Below are 23046 nucleotides of genomic sequence, written 5' to 3'. Positions count from 1 at the left end.
TGGCGGGTGGGAATATTATTAACTCTGTTTTAGAAAGATTAAGTTTGAGTTGACGAGAGGACATCCAAGATGAAATGGCAGAAAGACAGTCAGTTACACGGGACAACACAGATGTCGAGATATCAGGAGAGGATAGATAGATTTGGGTATCATCCGCATAGAGATGATACTGAAAGCCAAAGGAACTTATTAGATTTCCAAGAGAAGCGGTATAGATAGAGAACAGCAGAGGACCTAGCACCGAGCCTTGTGGTACTCCAACTGATAGGGGAAGCGGAGCAGATGTGGCTCCAGAGAAATTAACAGTGAAAGAGCGATTAGAGAGGTAAGATGAGAACCAGGATAGAACTGTGTCTTGAAGACCTAGGGATTGCAGCGTTTGTATGAGAAGAGAGTGGTCAACGGTGTCAAATGCAGCCGAGAGATCAAGGAGAATTAGGAGAGAGTAATGGCGTTCAGTCTTAGCAGTGATCAGATCATTAACAACCTTGGTCAGCGCAGTCTCTGTGGAGTGTTGAGAACGAAAGCCAGACTGAAGAGGATCCAACAGGTTGTTTGCGGAAAGAAAGCGTGTGAGGCGAGTGTAGGCAAGTCTCTCTAGAAGCTTGGAGGGGCAAGGGAGCTGAGAGACGGGACGGTAATTTGAGAGAGAGTTTGGGCATGTGCAGAAAGCACCAAATCCGCCTGCATCTTGGACGCAATTAACACTTGCGACAGCTTGCGACTCACTACGAGAGAATGGGAGGAACGCGGAATTGTGAAGGCGTGACCATGTAAATACATCCTAGTCGCAGTGAGGCGCACACGCAACACACGTCAAAACAGGGCTAAAGCTGTGCGTCAGGAATTGTCGCGCAAGCGGTTAGCTAGCTGCAGGAACTGCTCGCAGCTCGATAGGGTATTAAGAGTCGGATGCAACTGGGGTTGCTTGCCACTCGTAATACCCTACCAAGCTGCGGCACACTCCCACTCCTACACTTCTTAAACGGACTTGGCGTTCGACTCTAAATGAGGTCCTATGTTTAAAGAGAGTATTGTGCTTTTCATCAGCAGCATACTTTGAAAACATATTTTTTTCATTTATTTTGTATTAAATATCAAACACATTCCATGCCATTATCTTTAGACTCATATAGTATATCACTTTGTGATGTGTCTTTGGAATTACGTATGCAACATTGACCTTTATTTTTAATCAAATCTATTTGGGGAAAAAAGAGCCTTAATATCACCCTCCAGCAGGCAATAAGTGCTGTATAATACATAAATATCTAGACTGCTTGTGGCACACTCATGGAGTTTAATACAAGTTATAGGAATATAAAATGAGGCACTAAGTACTCGAATGATGGAAAATAATGTCACTTTAGATAAGCTGTGCGCTTATGAGTTTGCATAATCTCTATACAGAATACAGCACAACACCAAAGCTTATTAGTAATGGTAACTATGTGAATAGGGTTTGTATATCATGTGTTAAATTATTTTATCTGCTCCCTTTATTCTTTACTTTCCACAACAATAAGAGAAAATCCCTATTAAAACACCATTCATACTGCCACAGTAATTATATTAAACAGTGCTTAAAAAATCATGTTAGCTATACTGTCACAGTTTAAAGGGGAAATACAGATTAATAGGAACATTCTGCAGTGACTTTAGTAAAAGTATTGACATCAATCATTTTAATACTCAATAAGTGAATAAAATCTTGGAGATTTGTTTCTATGCAACAGGAATGATTAGAAAAGTAAAATATTTTCATTATTTTTAAAACCCATTTTGTGTATTTGACAACTATACTTAAAAACTGAATACAATTTTTCTTTGGGCACAGTATTTCAGTCTGTGGGTCTAGGGAGGGGTCTGGTACCACGATAATTGCTGTGGAAGTATACAATATAGCAACAAAGAGACATCTAGGCTATGAATGAATGGAATAATTTGCCATATTCTAGAGTGGTGGTAGTCACATTCCCGTGACTCAAATCACCGACACAGTAAATCCTAACAAAATAAGCCCGCATCTAATAAACCCGATAAATAAAAAATTCAGACTTAACTTAACGACTGCTATATTTATCGATTAAAGGAAATTCCGGTATCTTGGTAATCTCCGGAATTAAAGTGGCAATATCATCACTCGCCGCATTTACGTTCTAATTTAATGGTTAGGGGTTAGGGATAGGAATAGGGTTATTGCATTGAAAATTCTAAGTCTACATTCTAATTAAATCGTAAATGCACCGAATGATGGTATTGACGCTTTAATTCCAAGCTCCGGCATTGCCTTCAATCGATAAATATAGCAGTCGTCAAGCGGACATGTCGGTGATGTGCTCTGTCTTCTTTAAGTTAAGTCTCAATTTTTTATTGGGTTTACTACATTCAGACTTATTTTGTAGGAATTTACTATGTCGGTGATGTCAGCATCGCTGAAACATACCCAACCTGTCTACAATTGGCTATTTCACATGGCCCGAATCAACTTGCAAAATGCAGGAACTTTACTTTTAGTTTATTTGGCAAGTGAAAAAGTGTAGTTCAAACAAATATATATATATATATATATATATATATATATATATATATATATATATAATTGAATTGCCTTTATGAATTTACAATTGGCTATCCTATATTTGAAATATCATTAAGCACAGTCACATGAAATTTGAAATCACTGACAAGTGAAGGGTTGGTAACAGATGCAGGAGGCATTTGCACCTAGGCCAATCTCGTCACTCGGGGTGGATGAAACTTCCTCACTGAAACAATGAGAAGACAGTTAAGCTAAACTCCCTGTGTACAGAATGCAAATAAACCAATCTCATTCAGCAATAGACAGTGAAGCTGTCTCTATATATTTTATTTGCTGACAAGCAAATACTGTCTTATTTATAATTGTCTATAGGTTTATCTCCCACATTAGCACAATCCCGTATAAGGCACTACCGCAGCGTTTCCCAAACTCAGTCCTCAGGTATCCCTAACAGCAGTGTCGGACTGGGGCATGAAGGGCCCACCGGGGGATTGCACCGCTAGGGGCCCACCAGAGGGGGTGTGGCCAGCCATCAAACAGGCGAGACCAGACACTAGAGGGGAAGTGGTCAGCCCACGAAGGACAGCTAGCACCATAGTGTAGTATATAAAGCATGCAGTGTGTATATAAAGAATACAGCCTTGATCTGCTCCTTAGATTGGGCAGAACAGTCACCAAAAATCGGGGTTGTCCCACTAGACTCAGAACATTTGACAGACTGTCCTACCTGTTCTTGTCACTTTGGCCACCTGTGGCCGCTGGTTTCTTTAGTTGCGACTTGTCTGGATCCTGGAATGTTGGGGTCCCTATTAGAAAAAAAATAATGGGTACATTTAGAAAATTCCAACCAGCCTCAGCGTTAAATACATAGGATCCACAATTAATACTTAGGCTTTCCTCCAGCCCCAACATTAAAGTAAGAGTATTCACATTTAATAAATAAACCTATTTCCCGCAACCATCACTGCCATTAAATAATTCATATTCACATTTAATAAATAGACCTCATGCTCCTCAAACTCAGCCCTGTATTCAATTAATAGCTCCTAAACCACCCCATATTAAATTAATAGTCCCCACTATAAAATTAAATTGCCCCACCATCACACCACAAACAAAATAGCACCCATTAGTTAGCCACCACCTACCACACACACATTACATTACCACAAGCCCACTGTGCCATCACACACACATTACTATGCCCCTTCATCACCATGCTGTGCCTCCTTATGATCACACTGCACCCTCCATGCTGCTTTTGCTCCCCCCTTCTCCGGGCACCCCTTGATCACACTGTGCCATGCTGACCTGGCCCCCCTTCACACTCTGCCATGCTGACCTGGCCCCCCTTCACACTCTGCCATGCTGACCTGGCCCCCCTTCACACTCTTCCATGCTGACCTGGCCCCCCTTCACTCTCTGCCATGCTGCTTTGGCACCTTCTTATTCTATGCCATGCTGCCTTTGCCCCTTATCCCTCATGGCTCTACCCATTTCCCTCTTTCATCCCTCATTTTCCATAATTTCCCCCTCATTCTTCTCTGCTGATTGATCTGTCTGTAAAAAAAATAAAAAATGAGAAGTTGGCTTGGGAGTGCACTTACTTACCTGTGCAAAGCTCCAGCCAGTGTCCTTTCTTCATGCTCCTCTGGGTGGACAGGAACTACTCCCCTGCTGATAATGAAAAACACACTACCGCGCAGGTGCAGAGAGCCCAGACTTGGCTCTCTGCACCTGCACGGTAGTATGGTTACCCGAAGTGTCGCCGCCATCGGTAGTGTAGGGAACCAGGTGTTCGGTAAGCTCCGCCCTAACAATGGAGGGGGTGGAGCTTAACCCGGCGGGGCCTACCAGTGGTTAGCCCGGCTGCTCGGCAGGTCAGTCCGAGGCTGCCTAACAGTGCATGTTTTCCATATCTCCTGGCTGGAGCACGGGTGTATTCATTACTGACTGACACATTGTAACAGATCGACAGTTGGTATAATTATAATGTGTCAGTCATTAATGAAAACACCTGTGCTCCAGCCAGGAGATATGGAAACATGCACTGTTAGGGGTACCTGAGAACTGAGATTGGGAAACACTGCTCTAACCAAAAGGCAAAATATTGACTCAGATAACTGCCATATATATGTCATTACCCAGAAATCTATCCTCCTGTAACTTCCTTTTAAAGTAACGTGATGGCTTATTTACCCCCTGTTTTAAATAATCTGGATCTGATCCAGAGTAGAAAATAAGTGTAGCTTGGAAATAAAGACAGCCACCTATATTAGTGATATGCAATACAATGAAAATGCTGATGAGGGGAGCACATTGTGATATATTGGCTTTAAGTGTTTTTATGATTATGCAGTGTTGCTGTGTTTAATGTTGTACCATAGCTCTGTTTCTTTATTGTACAATGCAGAGGTAAAGTGTGCATTGTACAGATTGAGCGCCTGTCAGAACTTTTTACTACCGGTATATTTTCTGTGCTTGATTGTGCGCTGTGAAATCCCATTTGCAGGTTCTGCAGAGCTGTCAGATAAGACAGAACAGGCATCTAGCACGTTGATGATAACCTGAGAAAAATGTGAGCCGATCAAACCTTCGCCTTAAGTATACATGGTTTTATGTTTTAGAGCAGAAGGAAAAATATGAGAATCGCTACAAAGTAAAAACAAACAAGTATTAACCATAATGGAACAAATTATTATGTATACTAAAAAGATTATCATTTCTAAAAGAAGTTTACATTTTATTTGGAGAAAACACAATTTGTGAAAAAGAATAAGCTACTGGTGACTGCTCTGTTTTAAAATGTGATGGTCTGGCTGTAGTTGGATTGCTTTCAGATAATATCACTATCAAGAACTGAATTGTATTAGTTTTCAATGCCTGGCACTACTTCTACAAACCTTACGCCTCCTGCCCTTGTCAGCGTCATCGGATCTGTATGGTTGGGCCCTGCTGGAGAAGTGAAAGTCTGGAGCCTACTGCAGGTATAGTGAGATGTAGACATTATTATTATTACCATTTATTTATATAGCGCCACTAATTCCGCAGGGCGGTACAGAGAACTCGCTCACATCAGTCCCTGCCCCATTGGGGCTTACAGTCTAAATTCCCTAACATATACACACACACACACAGACACAGACAGACAGAGACAGACAGACACAGAGATAGACAGAGACAGATAGACAGAGACACACAGACAGACACACAGACTAGGGTCAATTTGTTAGCAGCTAATTAACCTACCAGTATGTTTTTGGAGTGTGGGAGGAAACCGGAGCACCCAGAGGAAACCCATGCAAACACGGGGAGAACATACAAACTCCTCACAGACATTGTCTATTGTAAACAAAAAAACAAATTAGGCACTAATGGGTATATCAGAGTACTTGGCCTCAAAACCGCTACCCAATCTTAAACAGGTACTGTATCCTGTTATATATTGAAAAACAAGCCAAAAATCATAGATTAGGGCTGGTTTTGGTCACCAATAGAATTAATATTCATTAAAACTCTGTATTTCATATAAAAAACATTTTTAGAAAATTACAAAATATCTATCAATATAATAGACTTGGCAGGTAAATGCCTAATATCAAATAACCAAAATAAAACAGGGATGCTCTGCACTCTCCAAGCACATAATTAATGCTGTACTAATTCATTTTTTATATTACAAACAGCGAATGTTAGTTCCACATATTGCAATATATGTTAAGTTGACCAGTTCACGCCGAAGTCTTCCCATTCTGGTCAGTCCTAACATGATCAAATGCTATGCTTTTTTATCTGGGCTTAAGGCTTACCTGCACACAGCTTTCAATGGCGAGTCTTTCCCAAGCACTAGCAGCCATGGGAGACCTGGGACTCACTTGACACAAGTTGGAATTATTTAATGTAAGGAATGGGGTGCAAGAGAGATGGAACTTACATTGTATAAGCAAAAAAAGACATAGATCCTCTGCACTCAACATGTACAGACTGGGGTGCAAGAGAGATGTGACTTACATTGTATAGACCATACTTGCCAACTCTCCCGGAATGTCCGGGAGACTCCTGCATTTTGCGAGAGTCTCCCAGACTCCCGGGCGAGTGTGGCAATCTCCCGAATTCTGCCCACTTCACTAGGAAGTGCCCCACTTCCTAGTGAAGTGGGCAAAATTAGATCCCAAACGCCATGATTCCCGGTGAATTGCGGCATTTGGCCCCGCCCCCGCTGTCAAATGACGCGTTTGCATCATGACGTCACAGGGGCCAAAATGACGCGATTTTGGCCATCGCGCCCCCCTCACGCCCCCCTCCACTGGCTGGCTCCCGGACAGGAGCTGAAGAAAGTCGGCAAGTATGGTATAGACAAGAAAAGATATTGATCCTCTGCACTCACCATGTACAGACTGGGGTGCAAGAGGGGGTTGCCCACATTGTATAGACAAAAAAACAGGGATTCTCTGCACTCTCCAAACACATAATTAATGCTGTGCTAACAACTTTTCTATATTAAAAACAGGGAATGTTAGTTCCACATATTGCAATATATGTAAAGCTGCTGATATGTTGAAGGGGGATTTTTGTTTTTGAAACATAATCTCTCAGGAATGTAAGAAGTAACAGAGGACATAATCCATTTCCTATTTACTCTCCCTGACATGTAGAATTGTTCCTTTATATTTTCATTAAAATCAAACTCCCCACCTTCCACTGTCCTCCCCGCTCCGAGGACAGTGGCAGGTGGGGAGTATGCGTACAAATTATCTGTAATAATGGGTGCATGATGTTACCAGAATGGGAAGAGTTTGGCGTGAGTTGGTCAGCTTAACCAGTTGTATCAAAATTCTGTGACTGAAACAGATTATATGGCACGTGGGGTCTCAACAACAATGGTGATCATTTCTGGTTTAGTCCATAGTGTTTAAATCTTCTCTTCAAATAGCCAACATGCCATGTATTGAGGTTGGCTTATCTGAGCACACTTGAATTTATTTAATTGGCTTCACAAAATTTCACTGCTGAAATTTTCTGGTGAAGAATATTTCCTTGATACCAGCTTTTTTTTTTTAACAGGTTCCAGCTGTTTTGGTTTCATTTGAACCATTTACATATAAAATAACTGGTTAGTACGTCTAGTGGTTTATTGCTGATTTTTACTTAAAAACAAACTATTTTATGTGCATACTCATATTATACAAACTGATGCTAATTTAATAACACCAGTCCATGATGGTGCTTATAAATGTTTCCAGTAGCCAATGATGGTTGTATTCATCATATAGGTAAACTATTGGAATTTTATTTAGCAATTCCTTATTGTTATAATCTTTAATAATGGTTATTATTTCTTGTGGAAGGGATGGAAAATAAAGGAGTATAAGCATATAGAATGTGCCCAAGGCAACATCTAATCTGAGTTCTATGTACTGACGATAAGACACTGTGGGGCTCTGTTTTAAGAGCACAGCATCGCCATCTATGAGATTGCTTCCCCCAAGTACCTGATTAACTATTTACAAGCTTAGAATGCTAAAGAAGACAGTACCATTCAATGTAGGGTGTGAGATGCATTGCCATAATTACTTCATTGCTGTCTCTAAAAGGGTTATTGATCTAGGGCAAAAAATGTCACTATATATAATATATAATAATGCTTTAGTGCTAAAACCTAGTATTGTCCCATCACAAAACATAGTAGATTTATGAGATGATCCATCCCAAAAACATAGTTAAAGTTGAGGTCACAACCTTAGAATGAGATGTCCCAGCAACCAGAATAATCTATATATTATTCAGTAGAGTAAGCTCAGCAGAATATTTTAATTTCATATTATGCGATAGTTTCTCCATATACAGAAAAATATTTTAAGTTTTTCATATGAAGCACATTAATAATGTTATATCCAGAGTTGGTGTTAAAGTTATATACAGTATAATAATGTTTCCCAATGCATGCATAAAAGAGCCAAAAAAGTAATTACATTTAAAGGTGTCCTAGGTCAAACAGCATATTTCTCTTCAAGGGTGTATGTCTCCAGAATAAATCCAGATTTCTTTCTTTCTCTACCCGTAGTCTAGATTTGCACCCTAAGAGAATGTATTAAACAGATTGTATCAGATTGCATCAGCTAGTACCATCTAACTATATAAGGAAGGTAGCTATAGAAGACATACCATGCGACCATTATTGTGATGCACAGGAGGTAATGGCATCCAATCATGTGTAGGATGTCTTTCATTACAGCTAATGCATCAGTTAAATTACTAGCTTAATCTGTATCGGATTGCAGAAGCTAAAAATAGTCCATAGAGGGAGAGAATGTGGATGCATTGAGAGACCGTGCACCACTATAGCATCAATTGTTCTACAATGAAAAACAATATATTTTATTGACAGAGTGCTCATTGTTCTGTGCCATATTCCACTTTCAATTAATCTGCAGCAAATCAAAGTTTGGATTTACTTATCTCCTTTTATTCAACTCCTTTTGGCCCCCCCAAAAAACGATGATACAAATTTAAAATATGGCTTAGTTTAGAACATGAGACACATAAAGATCACTTAATGCAAACAGAAACCAAGGGACATTGAAAGATTTGCAGTTTTCATTGAGCATATTAAATAAAAGAGAGCGACAATCTATAGATAAACCAGTTCAAGAGTAATAATAATAAACAGTCATCTTTTTTGAAACAAGTACCAGAAAATTCTAAATGAAAAAACAAATTTTATGACAAATTATAATTGAATGCCAAAATTTGTTTTAAATACCATTTGTAAATTGAATAATATATTATTGTAGAGATCATGAATGTAAGCTTGCGAGCAGGGTTCTCTTACCTCTCTGTCTGTATGTATTACCCAGTATTGTCTTATTAATGTTTGTTCCCAATTGTAAAGCGCTGCGGAATTTGCTGACGCTAGATAAATAAATGTTGATGATGATGATCGTGTTCAAAGCAAAACATGGGGAAGCATGGAGAAAATACATGTTGTATTTTATTAAAACAGGGTGCTTGTGTTTTGCCTTTAATAGGGCTAATTTACTAACATTGCATTTAGGTGCAAAATTTGCACTGCACCTTAGCAACTAATCATTGTGCTAGAGACAGATAGAAGCTGATTGCTGATTAGTTGCCTTTGCTCAGTGCAAACCTTGTACATAAAAGCACTGTTAGTACATGCACTCTAATGACTGCTATGCAGTAGAGTTGAACGAATTGATCCATCCATAGTAATGTGTACAAATTATCTTTAATAATGGGTTCATGATGTCACAAAGCACAAAGGAACAGCTTTCACAAGTGACCCCAAAGCCTTATGGTTAAAGGTACATGGCACAGAAAGGTATTTCGTTTCATGGCAGAGTGTAAGATTTCAGTGGAAAAATAATGACTTAGGTAGCAAATAAAATGAAAAGCAGCAGATGCTATAAATGAGTATTCCAGGCAAAGGAATACAGACTGATTAGCAAGGAAAGTGTTTTGGCATCTTAGATGTAGAATGCACTCCTGTTCCCCAGGTCATTCATTAATTACCATTTGGAGAAACATGCTGTGCCCTGCCACGGGTGAATGACATTAGATGGCTGTGTAATGGAGCAGCAGAGACAAGCCTGATTCACATACTGACTTATGAGAACCTGGTGGGATGACACATTTGGGAATGAGGGATTTTTACTATTTCCTATCTTATCAGTATAAAATGTAATTTTCCATTGCAGTGAGCTGCACAGACAATGCATGTATCCATTTAACACTGCCTGTATTTTGTGTCTGGGATAACATACTCATTTTATTTTGCACAGCTCACAAGGATATATATAGAATATAAAGGATTTCAATGTCAGTGTTGATTCTGCTTTCTGAAACATAATCTCTCAGGAAAGTAAGAAGTTACAGAGGACATAATCCATTTCGTATTTACTGTCCCTGACATGTAGAATTGTTCCTGATATATCAGAGTAGGAAGTGCTAAGAAAGAAACACATCTAAGCTAATATGAGCTGCTTGGGTGGCTTCCAACTTTTTTCATCATGTAACAACATACTTGCCAACTTTGGAGACCTCCTCCTCGGCCCCTTCCCTCTCGGCCACGCAAATCATGTCATTCCAGCCCACCCCCTCTGTCAAGCTCTACCAATTTCAGCCTATTACATTAAGGGGCGGGACCAGAATGACGCAATTAGCCACGCCCCAATCCACTTCACTAACAAACTGGGCAGAATGCAGGAAGTTGCCCTGCTCTCCCAGGAGCCCGGGAGAACTCTCAAAAAATTGGCAGTCTCCCGGACATTCCTGTAGAGTAGGCAACTATGTAAAACAAGCATGCTAATACATGTGTTACAGGATTAATCCTGTAATGGCACCGTAAATGACATATCTCAGAAATTAAACTAAACATAGCAGTCATGTGAGATAATAATAATAATAATAATAATAATAATAATAATAATAGTGGTTATACAGGAGCAACTATAATAGCAAAAAGTCAGAGTTGTTCTGATTTTAAAATAAGTGTATCTGTATATCTAACCCTCTACTTCGACATATCAGAAATATTGGAAATAAGTTTTAGACTGTTGCAAAAATTGCATGGAAATAATAAATGGTGTCCTGAGAAATTACATTGAAATATAATGACACTAAGTTTATGCGTCCATAGCATATCCCTTTAATATATGTAAATGCACTAATTATTGTCATTACTGTGGATACAATTTCCGTTTTCAAGTACTTGCACATGCCAAAACCGCAACACTGAATTCTTCACAGATCTAAATGCACCAATGTATGACCTTAAGATAAGTGAAGATTCAAAAATAAATTACCTCCAGGGCTTGGTGTCAGCTCAGTAAAACAGCAATTTGTGCAATTACTGTACTCTCTATACTTTGGGGAGGAAATGTACTTTGTGCTCTTCTATACTTAGAAGAGGAAACGAAAAAGAGAGTAAGTGGTGAGAGCAGGATTAGGGGAACTGTTGAGTCTTCTGCTCAATGTTTTGTTGCTATATATCAGATTTTAGTGCAGGACCAATCTAGAGACACCCTCAATATCTCGCTTACACTTGTACAGAATGTCTCATTGTGCTCTTTGCAGCAGTGGTATACAAGTGAAGAGGAACACTAATAGAAAAGGATATCCTGCTTTGAAGAATTGCGAAAGATATTACATTTCCTGGTGTTTTCATCACAAACTATCAGGAAACATTTTCTCTAGTGCAAAGGAGATTACTTGTAGGAGAAATCATTAAAAAAAGAAGCTTTGGCTCAAGACTGGCCGTGGTAACAAATGTCTTAAAACATAATTACACATGAGACTGCGCTTTTATACCCTTCCCTGGGTAAACAATCAAAACAGTAAAGTTTCTGACATTTAAATAAACTCATAACTTTTATATGAATAGTGAATCCTATAAATGAAACTGTTTCTGTGCACGTGCTGTATAAATATACAGACCAATAATGCTAGTTTCTTTTTTTATTATTTAACAAATTAAAGAAGTAGGAAACTAACAGCTGGATAGTCATATTTAAGTACTTGTCATCCCTGAGTAGGATATGAGCAGATCAGGGGCCTGATTCATTAAGGAGCTTAACTTAAGAAACTTCTTATTTAAGTCTCCTGGACAAAACCTTGTTACAATGCAAGGGGTGCAAATTAGTATTCTGTTTTGCACATAAGTTAAATACAGACTGTTTTTTCATGTAACACACAAATACTTGATAGCTTATGTGTATACTGAAATTTAAAGTTGATATTTGTGTGCTACATGATAAAACAGTCAGTATTTAACTTATGTGCAAAACAGAATACTCATTTGCACCCCTTGCATTGTAACATGGTTTTGTTCAGGAGACTAAATAAGAAGTTTCTTAAGTTAAGATCCTTAATGAATCAGGCCCCAGAGGTGATAATCAGGTTACACATTCTACACTAGAAGGACCTTTATTATTTCTGTTGCTGCCCAGTTCCTTACTAACAAGCAAACATTTCATATTAAAAATTAAGACTATAGTAAACTGTGGTCCATTTTTATTATTCCAGTTTTACAGTAGAAATCGGATTGTTTGCAACAAATGTCAGACTATACAATAAAGTTCAGTGCTCTGTTATTTCTTCACTTCTGGGAAAAATATGTAAATATATAGCAGCGAGATATGGGAAAAACATTTGAACGTTTTTGTGGGAATATTTCAGGGTATGAGCAAACTTGTGATACAAACTACAATTTACAATTGGGATAAATTAAACCCATAAAGATGCTAAAAAAATGTGGTCTTTTTCTGTACTGGGAAATTTGAGCAATTTTGCTCATAATTAATATGTTATGTCTTTATTTGTATTGTGTGTGCGAATGTAACTGTAAAAATACTGTCAGTTTGTATTTTCTTTCTTTAGATAATGACCAATCTGAGTGAGAAATGTTCCCACACATATGCAGTATAGTACAGCAAAAGCTCTTACCTAGAAAACAACAAGGACAATGTAGTTTCAAATTGCCTGTTTAACTGTTGTGTGAAGTACTCATTATCACTGAAAGGTTCATGTAGTGTTGGACACAAAGTGCGGTATGCTGAGTATAATACGCTTTTCACTTCTGTGCATGCGTACTAAGCACTGGTTGGTGCGGCCATCTGAGGGGTATATTAACTAAACTGCGGGTTTGAAAAAAGTGGAGATGTTGCCTGTAGCAACCAATCAGATTAGAGTTATCATTTATTTAGTGCATTCTCCAAAATGACAGCTAGAACCTGATTGGATGCTATAGGCAACATCTCCACTTTTTTCAAACCCGCAGTTTAGTAAATATACCCTTGAGTTTTACCTTGTAGTTATGACCACTTGAGCCCCTTGCAAATGAACAGGCAGAACTGGGGAAGAAGGGGTGTGTACGTATAGCCAAAATACATTGGGCCTGATTCATTAAGGAAAGGCAAAGGCAAAAAATTAGTAAGTTTTCTCCTGGAGAAAACCATGTTATGATGCAAGGGGTTCAAATTATTTGTACTCTGAAATTTAAAGTTGATCTAGAACATGCCTTACCCAACTATAAATTTGCCATCACACTTAAAATTTACCTCCCCGCTCAATGCAACATGATTTTGCCAATGTGTAAAGTTACTCATTTTTTTTTGCTTTATTTTACTTAATGAACCAGGCCCAATATGTGCATATTGGCGGTTTGTGACTTATGTAGACATAGGTCGCCCATGTGCCTCTCTGGGGGCAGGAAACTTGCAGGCGTTCGACCTCTGGTGTAAGTTACAACCTGATAACGATAACCATCAGCTGAGGTACCTCCAGCTCAACATACCCTTTTAAAATGGGTCTTTTTTCGGTTGCAGTTAACTTCTACATTTTAGGCGGAAATTGCTTCCAACTCTATAAGAGGCTCAGAATGTACAGAAACCCTGTAAGTCAGTTAGATAAATCACATGGAAAAGCTTTAAAAAAATGAAACTTATAAATCCCATCCTTTATGTCTGGTTGTATTTGTAGAAGACTGTTATTCCATTCTTTAGTTTATAGTTATAGATATAGACAGAACTCATTTCACTTCCAGTAACTGTACTCAGCCAGCTCTAAAGATAGGTCGTTTCCTGTGTTTAAATTTGTGGTATTATTCACAATATTGGACCAATGGTTTTATTTGCATTTAATACATTTGGAAATCTTTTTTTCTAATTACTTATTCATAAAATGCAAAAAATTTGATGTTTTAAGACCTTAGACACTAGTGTCATTTTTATTCTTCGATTTTGTTGAAGAACATCATTTTAAAAGAAATTCTGAATTTGTTTTCGCTACGACCTTCACAAAGTCATTTTCTGATTCCTGTCCAATGAAATTCATAAAAAAATCTTAATTTTATAAGATGTTTTGGTCCAATATTATTCTTGGTAAATCAAATAAGCATCCCTCCATTACATGCTAATTTAGCCGCACTGTTCCTCTTCAGTGTCTAATGTTACCTTGGTATCATGTGCAGTATAATACTATTATTAGTGACCTTTATACAGCAGATCATTCAGTCAAGATTACAGTCTAATTTCTCTACCACACAAGCACATCCAAGGTACCACTAACCTCACAGTTTATTAGGGTGGTTTGGATTGTGGGAGGAAATCAAAGCACCCAAAGGAAACCCACGCAAGCACCACACAAACTGTGCTGGTCAGAATAGAACCTATGGGCCCAGCACTGTGAGCCAGCAATGTTAATCACCTTGTCACCTGTCATGTGATGGGTCATGTGATGTCTTTATTGCAGTATATATATTGTGATATGATTAGAGATGTTGTTGTTTTGAAACTTCACCAGTTTATATTTGTACTTTATTGCCTCTCTGAGAGTATGAATAGTGCTGCTTGCTCAGACGATCATTCGTAATATGATCATTACATGATGCAAAGGATTAAGGACCACAAAAACACTCATGGTCACAGGATTGGCAAATAGATAATTGGAGACAACTTCAACGAAACAATAACAAGGCTTGTGGGGGTGGGTGATGCAACTTTCTATTGGCAATATGCAAATAAGCAATTATACTCAAAGAACATCCATTTCTGGGAAATGCTGTTTGCATGGCAGTCTTTTGAGTCGAGGGCTAAACAGTCTGTCTGTGGGATTCCATCTCAAGATTGACTCATTTCATGCTCTGAAAACCAGTACGAAAGGGCTCCGAGGCAAATGGAATTCTCCAGGAGTGACTGTTCTTTATAAAGCTGCAAAAAACAAAGACTACCATATCAAAGTATTTTCATTAACATAGAAAATTTTTTTGCCTCACGTTATAAATTATGGTCAGTTTTGGGAAGGCTTAATGTGGAAACTCCCAGACAACGAAGCTTGACATAGTAGAACTAACATAAATTTAAAAAAGTTTTTTTTTATTTTATCACGTTGAAAAGAATGAATATGCTTTACATAAGCATTTAAATGATCGTATATTTAGTTCATTTTATAATCAAACATTTATTTAATATTGCCTTATTGTCATAGCAGCTGTCCATCAAGCCTATTTAAGGCACATTTGGGTGTGGCTCACAACCCAGCCCTTGCTAGATGTAAACCCCTATACCTGGGAGATGAGTGCATCTGATTTTAACTGCATTTTAATGGTGTTTAAAGCATATAGGTCAGTGTAGGACCTGCATCTAATGAGGTGCCCTTGACGCAGGGATGCAGGCTTAAATGTTTTGATCAAAATATAAACTAATACCTCATGTTTTCATATTGTTGGATACACACAAATATGCAGGGATAAGGGATAAGCGCTGACAACAGTCTTTTTTGTTTTGTAAACATTTATTTAAGTTAAAAAGATTGTGAATAAATTCTAATCTTGAATTTTCTACAACATTCTCACCTTTTCTATTCATTACATACTTTGTTTATTCTTCTACAGGAGTACAATATTGATGTTTCTGGACCTTTGACAAGTCTACAATAATATTTGTAAATTCCTATCTCAATATGCTTAAGGATCAATGATACCCTTTCATGAACAGGGGTTTATAAACACTTTCGGCAATGTATCACCTTTAGGAGCAATATACCACATAAATAAACAGGTTTAAATGAATAAGTACTGAAAAGAAAGGGGTTCTATCGCACTAGTTTGTCATCTGGAAATGTAACCCCAATGAGTACGTAATCTTATTTGTATAACAACTTGGGGCTTGCCTTGGACAAAGCAGACCTTAGTGAAACGCGCGTCGGCGTCCTCGCTGTCTGTTCATCCGATTTCTCTTATACTGGCAGCTGAAACTATACCCCGATATACCCAGAGCTAGTTCAGAGGTATTCATAGGTAGTTAGCAATCCACTCCCCGTATTATGCATCTCCTCTAAGACTATCAAATCTTACTTGCTAATTACTACATTTGGCATTGATTAGAAGCGCTACAGCCTAATTCAATACCAGGGGAATGTTAATAAGGAGTGGCTATGAATAATAAATATATCCGCTAAAATAATTACCATTAAGCTACCACCATTCTTACCAGCATGAGTCCTAATATTAACGGTGAACATATAAACAGATAGCGAGTATTTTTATTCTTTTTAACATATATTTTGCTCCATTTTAACTAATACCTAATAAAAGTTACATTTTACAATAAAACACGATCATCAGAAAGTATCAGTGCACCTACAATATAACTTTCTTTCTTTCCCTCTCTTAAATGAATAAGTACCTGAATCTTTTAGATCAGCTAATAAATATATATTTTAAAGATTTTATAATGCAAATCCTTATTAAATAGAAAGAATCTTGAAAGCGAAATATGTTAATGAAATTGTAGCTTTTATATTAAATTGTAATATTTAGTACTTGAATGGTGTTTAGGAATTTAACCTTTGACATTTTAGGCCAGCTTAAAGTAAAAGCTAAAATCATGGCAAATAAAAATCATCACATGCATTAACATTTGCAAAAACTAATCTCCAAATGACAAAACATTGGTAATTATCCCAATGCCAACCCTGATGCCAGTCCAGCTTGCCACACATCTGTTTTCTCCCTTTTAAAAGGACTTGAATTTTCCTGCTGGGCCAGAGTTGCTGGAATCCCAACATCTTCCTTGCATTTTGCACCTGCTAGTTGGGCTTGTGTAGTAAAAGCGCAATTTGATCAATGTAATAAAAACTCAAAGTGACATATAATAAACATGATTCTCATGATTCATTTATAAAAAAAATGAGGCTTTATTGAGCAGTATTTCAGGAGAAAAACAGTAAAGTGTAACATGGAAACATTGAAGTACAGTAGATTAGATTTTTTATGGTTTCCATCATGTGTATTTGCTGGAGTATCCATAAACGTACAAATATAGTTCCAAATTTATTTCACAGAGGTGTTTCCAAAGACCAGGCAGTGGGTATTCAGCTTGAAATGTGCTTGATGAACTATTACGGGCACTTGCACAAATAAGAAAGCAGCATGAGCTTGCATTTTTTTGTGCTTTGAAAGTTAGTCTTTATGGGGTAAATTTAATTCTGATTGGTGTCCGATCGAAGCACCACGTGATGAGTCTTCAAAAGGTGCAAACAAAAGTCAGCGATTGTCTAAATACAGTAAAACCCAGAACCGCGCCCAGGTGCACATCACGCAAGGTTCTGAGGGAACATCGCTCAGAGTTGAATTCACCTCTGTGTCTTATTTTCATAGTGCTGGCCAGTAATTTATTTTTTTTGTAACTCAGGTTATTTTCCTAAACGTTAGACTGCATGATAGACCTAGATTAACTGGGTTATTGGGAATGTATCTTTTGGAGTGACTTAAGAACAACAATAATACTACTAATGTTAAGAGTAATTACAATAACTAACAACATTTAAACATAGACACTAGTGCTTGCTATGCCTCTGTGTGCTTTCAGCAGCATGGTAAGGAGACTAAAACAATTCGAAAGTAAAGAACAGTGCTTCTTATGAAGAACTGCCTGCCAGGATGCGTGATCATTCAAAGCAAATGCAAGCTGGTATTTCAATATTGCATTCTAAATACAGTTTACAGAATGCAGTATTCACTGTGATCAACACTAGGGAGTATATTTACTAAACTGCGGGTTTGAAAAAGTGGAGATGTTGCCTATAGCAACCAATCAGATTGTAGCTATCATTTATTTAGTACATTCTACAAAATGATAGCTAGAATCTGATTGGTTGCTATAGGCAACAACTCCACTTTTTCAAACCCGCAGTTTAGTAAATATACTATTTTAAGTGTGCCATTAAATGTAAGGTTTCCTCATAACAAATTCAGCAGAAATCTCATGGAGGATTAGGATGAAGTACTCGTCCTTGTCTTTAGCCACCAGCAGGTCATTCACTACCCTTACTAATATGTATTCAGATCTAAGCTTTCTCTTGAACCCTGAACGGATTTAAGTAATATATACGGCTGTTTTAAAACATTACTTTATATTACCTATAGAAAAATTATTTTGTCCAAGTGATAGCTTTTTTTTAATTAGAGATCTGATAATGGTTCCTTTAATGATCACTGTTTGTTATGAACACTTTATTATTTTATGGAATCCTGGGGGTATATTTAACAAGCTGCGAGTTAGAAAAAGTGGACATGTTGCCTATAGCAACCAATCAGATTCTAGTTTTAATTTATTTAGTACATTCTACAAAATGACAGATAGAATCTGATTGGTTGCTCTAGGCAGCATATCCACTTTTTCAAACCCAACGCTTTATAAATTTACCCTCTAGGCTAATGATAGGTCTGTTGATTCTGGGTCCCGATCAAATGGTTGAGTGGAGTAATTTATTGAAATTCATCGTTTGTTTCTAATCAAGAGGGGATGAAAATGTGGGGTGTGCGCTTGTGAAGTCCACAACAGTAGTATGGTTAGTGGTGTGTTATGTTATGTGAAGTTTTGTAGGGTGTCTGCGCAAATAGCATTATATATATTTTGTTTTAACTGAGAATTTTATTTTACTAATTGCATTATGTGAACCAAGGCAGTGTAAAACTGAAAGAGCACCAGTGGCTCCACCTCACACATTGCAGAGTATTTGTTACTTGATCGCCTGCCTTTCTTGTACTGACATGGATTGTGTATTGATATCGGTGGCATTTAAGGAAATAAAGGTGGTAAAGGCAACATTTAGTATTAGATGTTCATCAATAGAAAAACAAATTCATAGTCATGTCCCCCAGTCTTTTGTACATTTGAAATGGTTTTCTGCAACTTTATATAACCTTTTTTAGGCCAAATCAACAATTTTTTACAAACTGGTTCTTAGGGGTAAATGTATCAAGCTGAGAGTTTTCCAGCAGGTTTGAAAAGTGGAGATGTTGCCTATAGCAACCAATCAGATTCTAGCTGTCATTTTGTAGAATGTACTAAACAAATGATAGCTAGAATCTGATTGGTTTTTCAAACCTGCCGAAAAACTCTCAGCTTGATACATTTACCCCTTGGTAAAAAAAGGATACATGCAAACCAGTGTAAAATCTATTATTTCATCCCTGCTCTGGACCTTTCTGCTTAGATCAGTCTTTAATTTGCGACCATTGTTTTAAATATATTACGTAATCTGTGATTAAGAAAAACTCTTTTGGACCCAAATCTGATGTCAGCAGAGATTTGAAATATCTCCCCAGTTCATCTTAGAAAGTTGCTTAATTCATTTAAGTGAATATAACAAACATTCATGTTCCAATGACAGATAACATTTCTGAATTCCTACTTTACTAAGTGCAATGGTTTGGGACTACATCCTACAGACAAGAGCTGTTTTTCCCCATCAGTAAGCAGAGATAATTATAGAAGTCACACTGCATCTATAAATCAGGTGACAAATAGTTGTCAAGATTCTGGAATATTTTCTGGTATTTACATTTTGCTGTGTGTAAACTTAGGAGACTCATCCTCTTTTGCAGAGCCGTACAGCCCTGCTGTCTGGGTCATGATGTTTGTCATGTGTCTTACCGTGGTCGCTGTGACTGTTTTCATCTTCGAGTATTTCAGCCCTGTTGGATACAACCGAAGTCTCTCCACAGGCAAGCGTAAGTACCTGAACTACGTTGATTCCTACTTTTAGATTTTCAAATGATTTACCAATCTGCTGTTTACATGCTCCTAATTGCTGTACTCTTAGCATAGATTAATATGTTTCCTTGTTTCCCGTTCTCTATCGTCTCTTTATATCATTTTATTTGTCCCTACGTTATCCTTGCTTTCTTTACCGATATCTTTCTTCAGCTTGTCCTATATTAAATGTGTTTTATTTTTAGTGTTCCTTGTTCATCTCTATTTTGCTGCAGGCTGGTACTGCTGGAGGAAATTCTGTGACCCTGCCAGTATCATATAACAGTGTGTTATACCATAAAACTATCTTTATAGTTGTAAAGTGTTCCCCACTTCCAAAGTGTGTTACAAAAGCAACTTGCCACTGTGATTCTCTTTTAAATTTCTCAGAGTTAATTTCCCTTTATATCATAGAAGAACTGTCATAGAACAAAAGGTCCACCCTAAACTTTCACCCTACGGCACTTTGTGCCTCATTCATTGGGAAAAGAAGCAAACACAGAAATATATATCTTCTTTATTAATACTTACTCTTTTGATGTCCTTTATGACTTATAAGAAAGATAAGCCACCCTACAAATATATAGTATGCTTTCGCTTGTAAAAAAAAAAAGAGGAAGGCCCAATAATTAATACTGGGAACAATCAAACTTTTATTGATAAAGCTCACATTGTAAGAAAACAACGTATACTTTATTATACTGTATGTAGAACACAACTATGTTTTCTGAATGTGTGTTAATTGTTTTGATGACTGATAAAGAGGCCATGTCTGGTGTATTGAACTTATAGCTAGCCGGGAATCAGCGCCTGACAAGAACAGTTTGTTTCTTGGTGGTCTGCACCCTCGCCGTTGCCATCAGAATTTATGTTTCAGAATATCTTTTCATTAGAGCAAGGGTAAAAAGGGTTCAACCTCCAACTAGCTTCTAAATGCAGCTAACATATTGACTCTGGTGGGATATCAAGGGGTAAATGTATGAAAGTCCGATTTTTATTTTTTTTTCAACTCGCCGGAAATCGGCGACTTTGCAGCTAAAATTTAAAGCGGCGATGGTTTGTAATGGCAAGTTTGCCTTTACAAGCCATCGCCGCTTTAAATTTTAGCTGCAAAGTCGCCGATTTCCGGCGAGTTGAAAAAAATCGGACTTTCATACATTTCCCCCCAGGTGTCCTATGGTAGCTCGGAACTATGTTGAGAACTCAGAACTGTGATGATTTTCTCAGGGGATAATTTTGTTAATTATTTTATCACTGGTATTAAACTCAAGCAGAATGTCACGGTGCAGTGTGCAAACAGCTTTAGGTGTAAAATGTTAAATGATTGGGCACCAGGAGTATTAATTCTTTACTTTAGACTTGATAATAGATATGATTTAGATCACAAGAGTCAGGATTACTTCAAATCCCTGGTCGGTGACCAGGCTTGAAAAAATAATTTGAGGATTGACAGAGAGTGATTTTTCATGCCTTAGATCTTTTACTTTTTCAATAAATCCCAACTACTGACATAGTGGAAAGGTATAAATCCACTATGGTGGTACCATCGATTTAACATCCCACCATGATTTAAGATATCCTACTCTTAATACTATAGGGGAAATTCAATTCAGCGCAAGGCCCCCTAAAGCCTTTCTCGACACTCATCGGCACTGTCTCGAAGAGGTGAGAGCTAACATAAGCGGAAATTTCTATACCATAGTAACCAGGAGGATTGCTTTGCCGCACATCGTGCGAGGCTCCTACTGGACCTTGCGTTGAATTTAATTACCCCTTCTATGTCATGATATTGTCAAGTTTCAAAATGACTTCCCTCCATTGGCTCTCAGTCACCAATGAAATGCAGATGAGAATGCTAATTCTTAAATACCTAAGAATATGTCTTTAGCAATAATACAATAGTAGCCTGCACAAGGTGAGCTGTATGCATGATAAAAGCTTGCACATTACAAAACTATTGTCCAAGAGCTAAGTTAACACAGATAAGTTTAAGTCGTGCAATTTCAACAGATTGATCACATAAAAGAGATTGCTCATTTTGTAACTTGTTGTTTCTTGAGTGCATTGGTACACTTTTTTTTTATCTCTTTCTAGAGTGATGATCTTTCTTAATAAAACAATGCTGCAATTTAATAGGTGATTGATCTTCTCCATAGAGTTTAATGGGATGAGCGATTAATTGCTCTTTCTGGACATCTTACGTAATTCTCGGCAGACAATTCTCATTGAAATAGAGAAGACTGAAGTTTTTTCCCCTTTGGGTGATTAATATCATGCTATTAATAGAGTTGTATATAAATGTGTAAAGTCACATTGTGTTTTCTTAACCTTTCAAGGCTGCAGGGTTTTCGCTCCTTCATGACCAGACCAAACATCACATTTTGGGATGCGTCTATTCAAATGAACAGATAAAACGTTCTTTTTGGTAACACACTAAAATAAATATATATTTATTTTATGCTGTAAAATGAACAAAAGTATGGAAAAATATGATTACTTCCATTGCTCACTTCCATTAAAAACCCTAGATAATCAGCAGAAAATGTTATTGATTAGTTCTCTTTGTATAGTGATACTATATAAATATATATACTTTTTGCAAGGTTTGACAAACTTAAAGGGCCCAAGAACTATGGTGTATATTTTAATTAGTGGCAGCACAGTGCCTAAGTGGTTAGCACTTCTGCCTTACAGCACTGGGGTAATGAGTTCAATTCCCGACCATGGTCTTATCTGTGAGCAATTTGTATGTTCTCCCCGTGTTTGTGTGGGTTTCCTGCGGGTGCTCCGGTTTCCTCCCACACTCCAAAAACATACTGGTAGGTTAATTGGCTGCTATTAAATTAACCTTAGTCTCTCTCTTAATTAGTTGCTAACAAATTGACCCTAGTCTGTCTGTCTGTGTCTGTCTGTGTGTGTTAGGGAATTTAGACTGTAAGCCCCAAAGGA

The 23046-nt window shown here is 37.6% G+C and overlaps 1 protein-coding gene across 6 annotated transcripts in view; it reads left to right on the top strand.

Moving 5' to 3' along the window:
* The window catches only part of GRIN2D (glutamate ionotropic receptor NMDA type subunit 2D), a 557401-nt gene that overhangs the window by 385834 nt on the left and 148521 nt on the right, over positions 1–23046 (top strand). For all 6 annotated transcript variants that reach the window (XM_075191487.1, XM_075191484.1, XM_075191483.1 and 3 more), the window contains one exon: positions 19950–20075. In XM_075191487.1, the coding sequence (XP_075047588.1) occupies positions 19950–20075 (126 nt within the window). The remainder of the gene's footprint in view (positions 1–19949; positions 20076–23046) is intronic.

This window comes from Mixophyes fleayi, chromosome 11 (assembly GCF_038048845.1).
Source record: "Mixophyes fleayi isolate aMixFle1 chromosome 11, aMixFle1.hap1, whole genome shotgun sequence".
Taxonomy (NCBI): Eukaryota; Metazoa; Chordata; class Amphibia; order Anura; family Limnodynastidae; genus Mixophyes; species Mixophyes fleayi.
The sequence above is the reverse complement of the archived record's forward strand: the minus strand, read 5'-3'. Positions and strand labels throughout refer to the sequence as shown.